The following is a 15,250-nucleotide window of genomic DNA, read 5'->3' on the forward strand; positions in this document are numbered from 1 at the left end:
TCTTTTTTTTTTTTAAGATAGTCCTTTTAGTAGTTATACATGTTAAAAATTTGATTAAATGGTAGTTATAATTAATATATATGAGTAATAAGGATATTTTAGGAAAGACAATATTTATGTATTTCAAATAACTACCTCAACTAATTTTTTTAATATACTCAAATTAGTCGATTAGCTTTTATATCAACGTACGGAACTAGCTCTTATATTAATGACCGGAACTAGTACTTCCTAACAAATTTCCTAGTATGCTGCAACATGTCTGTGCCTGTGATTTTGTTCGATAACATATAAATATACAATATAATCCCCTCAATCTTGTCCATTTGTTCTGATGCGCGCCAATATTCGTCATTTGTGGAATCGAATTTATCCATTTCTGACATTGTAACTTAAATGAAGACTTTGTTCGTTGTCCGCGTGAACCATATATATATATGTGCGCGCGCACACACACATATATATAGCACAATTACTGAAACCGGTAATGTAATCATCAATTACTATTATGTATATATAACAATCTTGAGACGGCCTTTTGACATGATCATACACTTGACGAAAACAAAGCACACTCATTACTTTATATCAGCATCCTCGTACCCATTTTCTTATTATAAATTTTTCATAGTACATATTTCTTATCATATCTAGTTATATTAATTAGCATGAGTATGAGGAGCTCTTCTGTTTGCGCCATTGTTGTAATCCAATCTCAGGGGTAATATCCACCGTGGCCACCTCCTTCGCCACTCCCACCACCAGCTCCATATCCACCTCCATGAGCACCTCCACCACCATACCCCCCACCACCGCCACCTCCAGATCCGCCTCCACCGCCACCAGCAGCTCCTCCGCCATATCCTCCACCACTGCCATAACCCCCTCCGTGTCCTCCACCAGCTGCACCTCCTCCTCCACCACCTCCACTTCCACCCCCACCTCCATATCCTCCTCCATGTTCCCCTCCATATCCGCCACCAGCTCCACCTCCTTCTCCACCTCCATAACCACCACCAGCAGCACCACCGCCTCCACCTCCACCACTACCACCTCCTCCTCCATAGCCACCCCCGTGAGCTCCTCCTCCACCATAGCCTTCACCGCCGCCTTTACCAGCACCCCCACCATATCCGCCAGCTCCAGCACCGCCACCACCTCCTCCTCCACTTCCACCACCAGCTCCTCCTCCTCCTCCAGGACCATATCCTGCACCGCCTCCTTCACCTCCTCCAGCGCCTCCTCCATAGCCACCTACACCATGCTCTCCTACGCCTCCGTATCCTCCGCCTCCGCCAGAGCCTCCACCACCACCATGACCTCCGACTACCACACCACCATGATGCACAACACCGGCACCCAAGTTGAGACCCGCCTCAAGATCAAGGCGTGATCTCGCAGCAGCACAAATGCCCAAACCCAATAGTATGAAGAAAGCAACGCTGATAAGCTTAGAAGATGCCATGGGAAAATGGTGAAATCCCACAACCATGGTTTTAGCAAAGAAGTGGTGGGTATATATAGGGAACGGGACTCCATCATTAGAGTGGTCCTAAAGCGTGCACTGTGCAGAAAAAGTGACGGTACACCAGAACATATAGAAAAGCTACATTTTCATTCCCACTCAACAAAATAATACCATTTTCTCTTGTTGCATAATACCACTCAATTAAACATCTTGCTTTCATTTCTGCATATGCCCAAAAATCTTTTTTTCCCCCCTTTCCATACACATATATCTCTATTCCATTAACATAACCGACCTAAAACATTGTCCACTATATTGCATATACGAAGTACATGCATCTACAGTGGACACTGACGCACTAGTTAGTGAGCTTTTGCTGTCTCCCAATTGTTGATTTGATTTGACCTCATTTCTTTCTCGTCATGCTTATCGAAGAGCTGCTTCATTCATATTTCCTCTCTCACATAAAGCAATCGATACAGTTCACACTTAGCCCCCCTTCATTTCAGTTCTATATATCCTTTTGGACCACTTGGGAATTTGATGCATATATATATATATATATATATATCTCAAGTTTTTTCCTACACATATCTTCACTGCTATGATTATCTCTCTCTCTCTCTCTCTCTATATATATATATATCATGCTATTGTCGAAATTAATTAGGGTTTAAGATCTTTGTTATAGATCGCGTGAATGAGCCCGATAAGTGTCGATGAGAAAGCCAACTTGTTTGAAACAAATGAAGAAATAGGTGGAGGATAAATATAGATAATAGCCAATAATACAAACAAAAGCAAGTGCTACAACAACTTAATGCCGAGCCCGAAAAGAAAAAAAGAAAACTGTAGAATGTGCAATCCTTTTCAGACTATTCCACTGATCCAGCACATGATTGTATAATATATTGCTCATTGTATATAATTATTAATATTTTGTTAACCAGAGTGATTATCATGTGACAAAACTCTAATGTCCGTGTAGTGGCAAATATAATTATAATTCGTCATCCTAGCAACTATTGAATTGCACCAATCATAGAGAGCTAATTGTGAGCTTCAACTGTTTATAATAGTGTACCACACTGAGCTTGAAATAAATATGCATATTGGCTACAGATGTGGACTCCTTTTACCTTGAAATCTTATGATTCAGTTATTGGGCACTATATTTTGAGGTGATTATAATCATGGCATGCTTGGCGAATTTATTCTTATTGTCACACGATGTAGATATTAATTCCCCCAATCTTTATATATGTGTGATATATTTTTCATTACTTTAATTTTTGGTCCTATCCGTTGGAAGCTTGTATATTTATTTAACTAAACTTCCTTTATGTACAATTCATCTTCTCTATGAGCAAATTATTTCTAATGTTTTGTACAATCCATCATCCTAAGGACTATTTGCCAATTAATTTATTATTAATAGATTTATCCCTAATGTTCCCATCATCCTATTGGTTACATCATATGATAATTTTTTTTATGAATCATTGCTATTTTTTATCATCAAAAGTTTAGATGAGATAGAACTCAAAGGTTCACTAAGATCCAGTCCCTGAGGATCAAGAAGTGTTTATAAAAATACTTATCAGTAAGATCCTTACATTAACGATAAGTGCAAGTCCACGTACACTCAAGGATGGAGCGATGTTGAAGTTAGGGGTTCATCGATAAATAATAATTAGTTTGGAGCAATTGTTCAAATCCCTCTAAAATTATCAAGAATCTTATATGGCGTAGACATCTCTTTCTTTATTAAAAAAAAAAAAAAAAAGCCTGCTCACCCAAATAAAAAGTCTGGCGACATAGGAGTAATCATTCAGATTAAGCTCCAAAAACACTTTGCCCCTTGTACTAGCATGACTCAGTTAAAACAAACAATTAATATTCATTTAATTAATATTACTGTTATAAATGTGAGGATTTTTTTTTTTGGAGAATTACAATGAGGTTCCAAGCAAGGAAAACAATTAAAAAAAAGTCCCGGAGGTTGTCATTCTCACTATAGGACTTGTTATTATATGCTGTTGAGGTTGTTATTGGGACCTTTCAGTAATTATTTTTTTTCTGTGGGACTTATTGTTGTAATTCCTCCTTCTTTTTTTTCATCCACCACATGCGAAGATTTTATCAGTGCGTATATAATCTTAAGACCTGAATACTCATATACGTTCTCTAGACCTTAACACCTTATCACCGAAAAACAAACCCAAGACCTTTCATCATTCTGATGAGTTAAGTTTTTTTTTCCATCATGATATATAAAAAGTATTATACAAAAATGGACTAAAATTAAATGAGTTGTTTTCTTTTTAACAAGGCAGGGTTAGGTAGTGACGGAAAGGGCATTGCTTAGGGCAGGGAGAGGAGATAGGAGGGCAGTGGCTTCCAGTGGTGTGATGGTGGATACTCTAAATTGGGCAGCAGCCCGCGTGAACTTGGGACCCACCCCGCATATCCTCCCACTGGACCTTGCCTTTTCCGCCTTTTTTCTCTGCCAAAATATTGTTTTAGACCCACTAGGATATGTATTCATATTTAAGTATCTGATAGTATCTTAAATAGAATTACCTTTAATAGAAAGATACATATACTTTAGAGAAAAAAATATTGTTTTAGATTTTTTTCTTTCCTATGGGGCTATGTTTGGTATTGGAAATTTTTAAAAAAAAAAAATTAATGAGCTCAATTTAAACAATCAGAGAAATCGAGTTTTAAAATTTTAATAAATAGAACATGTAAGATAAAAGAATAATAAAAATTAATTAAAACTTTGAATCCTTATTTTTTTATTTTTTAAATTGAGCTTGTTAAAATTTTTTTCTTCCCTCCGTTTTCTTCATACCAAGTAGACCCTAGAAGATTTCAACCCATTAATTTTTATGGGCATGTATATATATTAAGATTAATTTTTTTATAATAATTATTTCATGGAGGGTCCTAATGTTATTTACCAGTAAACACCGAGGAGTAAGAAACTAATGTTATTTCTAAATATATTTTTGTGCTTGCAACTCGAGGAAACTGCGATAAGGGACCTCAAGATGCGCAAAACCGTTGAAAGTGAGGTTATTTTTCAGATAGGTAAGATATCTCAGATCTTTAGTATCAGGGGGCAGATTAGGAGTACAAGGATTTGACCAAAAAAAAAAAGATTAGGAGTACAAGGAGAAGAGCAAGTTTGAGGAGTTAAGGAATCTGGGCAGTGGCTCTGGAATATGATGGGCTGGCCCCAAGAGACAATAATAGGCCTGGGATGGGGGCCTTTATTGGGCTTGAGGCCTGGTTCGTCCCTCACAATCAACTTGCTTTCTCACATTTGGATGGGCCTTGAGAATGAAATGAACAATTTAACGGGAGATGTGGTTTGGATGCGTAATTAAGGATAGTTTCTCATAACATAGAGAATCAAAGTTCGAATTCCCGTGATAAGAGGTGCCAACATTTAGATTGTGTTTGGTAGGAAGCATTAAAAATGAAGGATTGAGATTGAGATTACTATTGAAAAAAATCATTCAAATAGTATTTAGTATGAGTAATTACTTATTATATGGGATTAAACAAACCCATAGAGGTGGGATTGGAGAATACCACTTCCCCCCATGGTATTCTCTAATCCCACATACATGGGTTTACCCAATCCCATATTACAAGCAATATTTGATACTAAACATTTTTTTAATAGATTTTCTCAATTGCAATTCCAATCTCAATCCCTCATTTTTAATGCTTTCTACCAAACGCAACCTTAGTGTCCCATAGTGTCTTGAATATGATTACTTCCAATAGAAGGATACTTATGCTTTAGCATTAAAAAAAAAAAAGAGGATACTACAGTAACAGTAATGGACAACATGGGGATGCATTTAGTTTGATTTGGGCAGTGTTGGGTGGGAGGGGGCACCGACACAAGGAAGTGAAGGGAACAACAACATATTCAGGGAAAGAGAACTGTAAGCATAAAAGCAAAAGAGCAGGAAGAGACGTGAAAAATGAAAGTGGCGCGGCCGTAGTAATATGGAGGTTTGGTTCATTGCCTTAGAGTGGGCTAAGCCTGAGGGCATGAGCACGTAGCTTTTATGTTTTGGGTACAACCTGCGACTCGTCTGCCCGCCTTCTGTGCCTGCACTCGCTTTCTTTTATTTTGTCCCAATTATAACTGTCTAGCTACTGTCTACTATAATCTGCTATTCTGATTTGCTTTCATGCCGGGGCCCAAAATAAAAAAATAAAAAATCCAGTGACCATTTTGGTTTCCTAATGCTTATCAGCTTTAATCTCGTCATTTAATATTCCCTTCAAAATTTTCAGTTTTCTTCTTTAACTGGCTGAAATTAACATTTCTACGAGCTTGCCATTTCATCTTTTCTTTTTTTCTATCGCAACAGCTGAAAGTTTATATTTTCTGAGATGAAAAGATTCACAGAATGATCACCCTCTATAATTTAACTATGATGAGACAATAAATTTATTAAAGCTGAGCCCATAAATAAAAATCATCACGCAGTCAAAACCACATACACGCAATGCCTAACAACTAGCTCGGCCTCGGCCTGAGCCCCTGGCGATTGCATTTTATGACTGAAACTGCGCCCACAAAGAGGAGGAAATTAAAAAAAAAAAAAAAAGGAGGAGAAGAAAGAAACAATAAAAGGAACAAAAACAAATATAAAAGCAAGATCGCACATTGATTTGTAGTGATATTGTGGGTCAACATTTGACTTTTCTCAAAGTGCTTCCATTTTATGACCTCAACAGTGTGAATAGAATATATGTGTGTGTGGGTAGACACAAGCACACGCTCAAAGCAAGATCCATACATGTGTGAACGATAGTTGAATTGTGGTGGTAACATTTTGACTTTTCCATGGGAATGTGAGGGCATATGTGATCAAGCAAGATATTATTCTATGACTCTTTTTTTTTCATGTTGGGTTCATATTATTATTAGTTTTTATAGTTTAATCGAATTTTAATTTTAATTTTGACCTTTTAAATCATGATTCTTTCTCTTTATAATTTTAGGGTTAATTAATCTGCAAGTCCTTATAGTTTCAACGAATTTTGAATCAGGTCCCTATAGTTTTTTTTCTTTTTATCAGGTCCTTATACTTTTACCTTTTTTTAATTAGATCCTTGTATTTATTTTTCTTTTAATAAGTCCTTATAATTTCACTAAATTTTTAATCAGGTCCATGCAGTTTTAATTTTTATTTATTAATTAAATATAAGCTTAATTAAATAGATTAATACTGAAATATAAAATATTAATAATTAAATTAAATTAATAACTATGTAATAAAAAAGTAATAGAATTAATTAATTCAGGAAATTTTTTTAGAACAATTAATTTTTTTTTGCTGAAAAAATTGAAATCATTATAATAATTCAATATCTTTATAATATTATTGTTTATAAACTAATATTAAATAATATATACTATTTTATGTTTATATAATAGTACTATTAGAATTTATAAAATAAAGAATAAAAAATTCAGGGACTTAATTAAAAATAAGGTGAACTTATAAGGACTTGATAAAAAGAAAAATAAATAGAAGGACCTAATTAAAAACAGGTGAAAGTATAAGGACCTGATAAAAAGAAAAAAAACTATAAGGACTTGATTCAAAATTAATTAAAACTATAAGGAGCTATGGATTAATTATCCATAATTTTATAAAGACTTGGTCTGAGTTTCATGGTATTAACTTTTAATAATAATGCTCAGCATATGGAACAAAATCAAAATTCATCAAAAGTATAAGGAATGAGTAGGTTTTGGTTTTGGTTCATAGCTATACTTACATGGTTAAATTATACCAAATTCTTATGAAATTATAATGACCAAAAGTCAAAACTACAATTTAAAACTGTAGGGACTGCAATTTATTTTTTGTGAGTAATTAAAAAGAGATCATATATAGAAGTTTAGCAATTCTAAGCTACATAGAATGAGTGTGTAATTGTATAGAGTTGAAGGAGATTACAAAATTCAAACCAAACACCACCGTTAAAGTTAAGCACAGTATAAACTACAATTAATGATTTGACCTTGTCAAGTAATCTCACACCTCTTATCGTAACACTTATATATAAATTATTTTAATATTTTTTATGTGTAATCGGGGTTCAAAATCAAAACAAAAAACTTAAGAATAAGATAGTTTTAAAGTAACCACCATCACCAACCTCATTCTCCATTTAATTAATATTCAGAAGCTCGTGTGTTCATCCCTTTCAATTAAATGAAACTTTTGACCGCCACTTATTTAATTGTTTTATCCTTTTGCATATTTGCATGGTCACAGGCATAGACCTAACGGCCGTTGTTTGCATAATGACAGTAGTTATTAATAGCAGCAAATATTCAAATGGAGACACTAATAATTGAAGAAAGGAGTGTCTCCATAATAAAATAAGACATCGTATACTTTTTTTCCCAATAAAAACAACATATAAATTTCAAGACTTGTCGATACAATTAAGCACATTTTTTAAAAATTTTCTTAAATGTGAGATTGTAAGTTTGACTAAGTTCAAATCATCTGTAAAGAATATGATAATAATAAATCACGGTTACTTTCAAATTATCAAATATATTGAAGGGTTTGAATGTAATTTTTCAATATATTTCATCTTGTGTCACATAAAAATCTAAAGGGAACACAATAATGATGATCAAATTCAAAGCAACCCACTACCTTCCTTATATAATTCACCAAAACCAACTTAAAATGACATGATAAGTCGATAACTTCTTTTCCAATTATAAATCCAAAGTAAAAACATAACTATTTGTATGCAACAAAACGTTTTATTGGTGCTAACAAAACTATGTTTTAGATGTGAAGAAAATACAATATCCACAAAATTTTTAAGATATTACTACTATTCATATATATCCCTGTATTATTGCACGGCGATAAATAATTTTTTCCAATTGATACTGCATGATATATATTTATCCAATTTTAGCTACTATATGTAACAATTTATTTAAATTCAGGAAAGAAAAAGAAGGATCTGGGGAATTTTGTCCAATTTTGCGCCCCTTATTCTTATCGGAAAAGGAAAAAAAAAGAAGATCTGGCTTGGAGAGCTTCTTTTGCATCAAAAAGGAGAGACGAATATCATTTTCACACATCTGTTTTCTAGCCTGTGTTTTGCTAAGCAGCATCCTTTTCTTGTACAGACAACATAATCTCTTATAATTCAATTGCCCCGTGGAGGCTTCGAAAGAGTCAGCAAGCCTTTTTTTTTTTTGGCCTTCACAATAATGACAATTCAATTAGATATTTTGGTGCTTTATTACAAAAATATCTAACATTATCTCTATTCTCTAGGGCGCATGCAAGTGCAGTAACAACTATTGGAGCTAAAAAGGTTTTTTTTTCCCCTATTCAAAATATAAGAAGGTAATCAGATAATTAATAATGATTTTTCACTTTTATCGGTTGTTACAGAGAAGAGAGAGTTTTAAAGAGAAAAAAGAAATTTTTTTCAATCACATTCTTTGATAAGGATAAATTAGGTAATTTTTATTATGATTAATATAATATTTGGTCATTTAAATTTGCATTCATTTTGGTTTTAGCCCATCAAATTTCAAATCATAGATTTTGATTCTTCAAAAGACAAAATGATCGAAGTTTTTATTGAGTTATAAGAACTAATATTATAAATGAAAAGAAACTTAAGGGACCAAAACTAATATGAAGGCAAATTTAAGGGATCAAAGTTTGTATTAACCTTTTTTATTAGTTTAAAATATATTTAATGATTTAATTAATATGCGTTAGTCTGTGAAAAAATTTAAGGCGTCTTATATTATGGATCTATCGGAAGGAGTATTTTGAATATTGTTGTATATATGCAATAATGATTTTAAGTAATCATCAGAAAACATGAGAAATGATCGAGGGACTAAAAATGAAATGGCCGATAATTTTCGAGTTTCGAAAGAACATGGGATGACCCAAGCATTATTAATTGTGTATTGTGGGGCACACTGTGTCAGGCGTCACCTTATATTTTTCAAATATATAACGTCAAATGATATTTTATTTTATTTTTTGTTCAATGATGGTCGAAGATTGAAATTTCCATTGTTCGCAAATTTAATTTTCCTAATCGTGCTTGAAAAGTACTCACCCTTAACCGTTAGCCTGGCATTTATATATATATATATATATATATATATAGACACACGTGATTAATTCTAAACACAGTATTGAAATTTGTATCTTCCCTATAAACTGACCTAATAAACCGATAATCCAGTCCCCTAATTGATCCAAAAATGAGATTGAATTGGATTAACTCAGTTAAACCGATATGATTTTGACCCTAGTGCAACTTGGTCAACTTGGCGAGCTGAACAAGTCAATCAGTTCGCGCGGCCAACACCGAAATGATGGATATTGTTTTGGCTGAGTTAATAGCAAATTTTTTTTTTTGGAATGTGCTGAGTTTAAGATAATTTTGTGGTTAAATTATAATTTTCATATTTAAGTGACTTTAGTCATTCGTGTAGTCCCAGGATTAAGTTGTTGCTTGATAATATTGTATAAGAAATTAAAACTTTCCATGACTTATAGATAAATGTTACATCTTGATGGTTAATGTCTTGCTTTTAATTCAAGTATTACTCCTCCAGTTCTTAATGTAAGACCTATTTAACTAATTTGATTAGATTAAGGAAGTTAGGTAAGTTAGTTAATTATAAAAAATATGATATGTTTTTTTCAAACACCATAATCATTTTCCTTAATATTCTCATTCCCTCTTCTATTTGATTATAGTTAAGGGAGTATCCATAGGGGTAATTTAGAAAAAATTAATAAATATGATAAATATGTCTTATATTTAAGATCAAAATCAACTTGACATTAAGTCCTATATTAAGGACCGGAGGAATATTTTTTTACAATTGTATGTAAAGATTTTTAATATTTTAATTCAATAACATTATTTTAAGCATAATCCATCCGACCCTCGTTTAAACTACTGAAACAAGGTGTAAGCGAGGCAAAAGAAACAAAGTGTTTGAGTTTAATTCCAGTTTATCAGGGAACACTGGCTCTCGCAAATACTAAATCTGGACAAATCACCAAATACTGTGCTGCCTACATGTTGCTTTGATATACAATTAGTTTAAGATTAATATCAATATAATATATAGATATTGAACCCATATATAATTGATTAACATAGTAAGTGAAGAAAGTTTATGCTCTTCTTGCCTGGCTTTATTTATTTATTGATCTTTGTGCTTGTGTTTGCAAAAACATAATAACGCAGAGCCTGAATACGCATCAGTGGCCGCCTTAATGGCATTGTGCAGAGTGAATACTTTATATATATATATATATATATTTATATATATATCCTGTTTCATTCATATAAATATTCAAACATGCTTGCAATATTGATGCTATATTGATTGATGGAGACCAAAACATGGGAAACATATGTACTCCCCAATCCGTGGGGCAAATGTATAAACTAAGGCAGTTAATAAGGCTCGCAAGCTAAAGACACTTTGCCTCTAATCATACACTTTGGTCCCTTCCTACAATAATACATCTCTAACATATGCCCCTTTTCCCTTTTCGGCCCCCCTACCACTCTTGCTTTTTCTTCTCCTCAACCAAACACGCTTCAATCGTAATTCTATCATCATTTTTTTCACATTACAAAGGAAGAAGAACAAGGCCTCATATTTTATCATTTTTATTCAAGAATATGCAGATCCGGCATGTTATACAAATATCACTCCCAAAATGGAAACCTTGTAACCAAAGGATCAATATTTGCTGAGAATTTAATCAGTAGTTAATCTCACACACAGGGCACAGCATCTCCCTTGAATTTATAAGATCTATTAGGCCTCAAATCTTAGGATTAAAAGCAATCCTCTTAATCTTTCATAGGAGATACAATATATTATTATACGTATATATATTAAGTTCTCTGTTCATGTAGAGCATTTCATTTTTATCTTAACATAGTTTCACCTCTATGCACACGCCACCGCCTCCTGAAGGATTTTCGACGTCCTGTTGGATTGCCTGAATGCCTTCATTGGACTCGGAAAGTTCCATCCCCTTCCCTTCTTCGCTCCTCTGACCTCTCCCATGCCACCGCCATCGGGAACTGCCACCGACCTCGACTTCATCAGCGTCGCCGTCTTTCCATCTGCACTCTTCACATCCTCTCCCATCACGACATTCTGACAATTCTGCTCTTGCATTCCGCTCCGACTGCTCTTCGGTGGCTTGAACATCGACCAAAACCACCTCGTCGATCGGATTCTGGTGAGACCCGGGAAATCCTTCCCAGAGGCTCCGTCATGATCGAACTCTCTGTCGCCCCCGCGGAACCTTGAGCTCGAACGGAGAAACGGAATGGCAACGGACCGCGATCGCTTCAATCCTCCGGCGGCCTCGCCTGCGAGGGAGAGTCGAGAAAGGGAAGAAGAAGTGGAGGAGGATGGAGAGGAAGAGCTGGTGGCGGCGGAGCAAGAACAGGGGCGGACGTTGGCGCAGTCAGGGCAGAGAGTGGCGAGGCGGTCGCGAAGGCAGGCGGGGCAAATTCCGGTACGGCGTCGTTTGGATGGATGCTTGGGACACTTCCAAAGCTCTTCCTCTTCCAGATAAGATCCCATTTTCGCTTGTTGGCCTGAGCTCCCTCGCGACGAAATATTTTGCTGTGATTTGAATCTGTTGCTCTTTCCGGGGGCCAAAGCCGCCAAGGTTTATATAGACTACTGAGCGAAGGAAGCGAACAAATTAACTTAACCATGGTTAATGTGGACCCGACTGGGGTTACGAGGAACGGTCGGCGTAGAATGGTTAAAGCGGGGGCAACGAATTCTGGTTCATTATGTCTAATTTAATTATTTGAATTAACATTTAAGTTAGCTCTGTTTTTTATTAAAAAAAGAAAATTAAAATGCTACCGCTGAATTGTCAAGAGGAATCCTATTAATTTATGCTTCATAAATTTAATATCCATCTTTTTTGGGGAAAAAATGTACGCTCTTTGGTTTGAAAAGAAGAAGAAGAAGAGTTAAAATGAATTATCAGTGAAGCAATTGACAAGACATCTTAATTTGGAGATCATTCTCACAAACTCTTGACGATTAGCTATTTAAGCAAACAATAACTCAAATTGTAGGAATTTTAGCTTAAATTTTTAAAATCACAATTATTTTTTAAGTTCAAGTCATGACAGTGTTGTGAAATTATAATTTTCAATATTTTTTTTCAAAAAATAATAATACGATTGCTTAAAATAATAATGACTGACTTTTAAAAGTATGCCATATAAATTTTATAAAATATGATAGCTTAAATTTAATTAGCCGTTAAAATTAGAAAAGCGAGAGGGACGGTTGAAAGTTGTGGGGTTGTTGAGAAGTTGAGAGAATGAGGGTCTCAGTTTTGGCCCTTATTTAAATTCACACAGCGTTTATCACTTCATTGAAATTAAGACCCACGTTTTCACATTGTGCATGACACGTGAATCCACAGCGTGTATAAGCAGACTGCTTCTTTTATTATTATATTCTTATTTATAAGCTATTTCGTAAATAAAAAATATATTAAATTGATAATTTTTTTCATATTTGTCATTATAAGAAAGGTATTAAGAAGTGCGCTTATATTTTCTCTTGCGTATTTAAGTTAATAAATACTTATATATAGAAATAAGCCTTTTTCTACAAATAACTCATAAAAAGTAACAAAGTAGTATTTACGTTTTAAACCAATAACAATAAACTCAATAATAAATAATAAATTAAAATTAAAATAATATATTCATATTAAAAATTTATTAAGTTATTTATAAATAAATAAATAAAACACCTCCCTACCGTATAAATTTTATAGAAGAGCATAAGGGACAGAGAAGGTTAATTTATAAATAGCACTTGAAGAGGATGAGATAAGATTCATCTACCGCCTTGATTGATGCGACGGCTGACGATATAAAGCCATCCAAGAACGCATAAACTATTTACTAATTTGCTTTATGAGAAAAACTATTTATTAATTTGCTTGTGTCTAGTCTAACAATAAAAATAATGCATATTAATTGCATGATGATCAAAGGCATTTTGTTGTTTTTTGACCCGAATGATCAAACGCATTGCCATTGAATAACACTGGAATTGTTTGACTGGGCACCGCCTTGGTTGGCTCACGCGAGGGAAGCAGCACTCTTATTTATTGGCAGCTCAGTCCTCATGTGTCATATCCTTAGTACTCTATGTGATATTTATTACGAGTTTTAAACAGATAATTCACGAATTAAAAATAAATATATAAAATTCATTAAAAATAATAAATAAATTAGAAATATAATTTTATTTTTAAATAGTCGTTGTAATAGATTAAAAAAGAACGAAAGAAAATGTCCAGAGAAATGTGACAAAAGAGTATAGCAAAAGAAATAAAATAAATAATTAAGATCTATATTAAATATTTAGACAAACTTAAATCGAAACTTATATAAAACGGACCGTATCTCTCTATAAATTTAAAACTTATAAAGAAAACTGGAAAAGCATATAATTATGCACTTTCCTTCAACTTCTATACTATTTAGAAGGTATTTTCAATATATTTTACTGAAACTAAAAAAATTTAATCTCAGCAACTATATTTTAAAATCTAATAAATTTTTAATTTTATTTCTATTTAACAATACTCTATATGTTAATAGCTGGTTCTCGTAAATAATAAATTAGCGGTACAGTTATCATAGTTATATAAGAAAATGGGCTCAATCTCAGAGCGTGAAATTCAATTTGATTTAACTGTGGCCAAATTCAACAAGGGCGTGTTTCATCCGCCCCACGTGTGATGATTTTCAACTTGAAATCATGGTATTAGTGAACAAATAGCATCATCCCCTGATTTATTGTTTATAACCGAAGCCGACGCGTTCCATATTTCGGTCCACAGCCATCTACACCGCCTTTTGGTTTGGGCGTCTCTTTTATTCTATCCCCCCCCATTTTTCCTGCTGCTAAAATCTTTTATTTTATTTTTTTTGCTGAAGAACATGTATCTTTATATTACAGGCAATCCTATTCGTGATACTGTCGGGTACTAAATATAGACATCTCTCTCAATAAGGATTCGAATGGTACATCATGTTATGAGAAACTAACTTTTTTTGCTAAATCCAAGCCGTTGGTAAAATCTTTTATTCTGTTCTCTATGTTTAAAGTCTCCCACTGATCAATTACGCCTTGAATTCCACATTAGGCTTCACTGGGTCTGGCAGCAAGCCCATATCAAATTGTATTTTAGGTCAGGATCCCATTGGGTCTGGTAGTAAGGTCCATGTCAATGTTTGGGCTCACTGAAAACAAATTCCGTGAGTTGGACTTATTGACATCGGCAGCCCATTGGGCCGCACACAGGGCAATTAGATTTTGGCCCATATCAGTGTTTGGACTCACCCAAGCACAATGAAGATGACCTGGGCTCAAAATAAATTCTCATCTAAATAATTAAATTTTTAGCTCCAAATCCAGAAAGCCGAAATGATATCCCACTTATCAAAAACAAAGTACGTCTATTACCAACAGGAGTTAAACTAACAGCAGGGACTAGTCCTTCATAATATAATATACCAAAGTTTGAATCCCTATTAGGAGAGGTGTCCACAATTAGTATTCAACAGTGTCTTAAATATGATTGCCTCCAATAAGAAGATACTTATAATTACCGAGAAAAAAAAAACTGTCTGTTA

General features: G+C 34.0%; 2 protein-coding genes across 2 annotated transcripts; both read right to left on the bottom strand.

Annotated features, from left to right (window-relative positions):
• Positions 1–472: 472 nt before the first annotated feature.
• LOC114714036 (glycine-rich cell wall structural protein 1.0-like) lies at positions 473–10,034 on the bottom strand. The gene is made up of 3 exons (XM_028898732.1): positions 10,030–10,034; positions 3,065–3,071; positions 473–1,433 (listed from the first exon to the last, which is right to left on the bottom strand). Coding segments are annotated over exons 1-3 (726 nt in total). The 5' UTR covers positions 10,031–10,034; the 3' UTR covers positions 473–715.
• A 1,418-nt stretch (positions 10,035–11,452) lies between these two features.
• Positions 11,453–12,191, bottom strand: LOC114714104 (uncharacterized). The gene has a single exon (XM_028898795.1). It carries the CDS (start codon positions 12,147–12,149, stop codon positions 11,502–11,504), a length of 648 nt encoding a protein of 215 aa, XP_028754628.1. The 5' UTR covers positions 12,150–12,191; the 3' UTR covers positions 11,453–11,501.
• Between the last annotated feature and the right edge of the window lie 3,059 nt (positions 12,192–15,250).

Source organism: Neltuma alba, unplaced genomic scaffold (genome assembly GCF_004799145.2).
Source record: "Neltuma alba isolate B1F8T4 unplaced genomic scaffold, ASM479914v2 tig00011485_pilon, whole genome shotgun sequence".
In the NCBI taxonomy this organism is placed as follows: Eukaryota; Viridiplantae; Streptophyta; class Magnoliopsida; order Fabales; family Fabaceae; genus Neltuma; species Neltuma alba.

Coding starts and splice junctions, on each gene's coding strand:
- LOC114714104 (XM_028898795.1), bottom strand. CDS start 12,149: ATGGGATCTTATCTGGAAGAGGAAGAGCTTTGGAAGTGTCCCAAGCAT.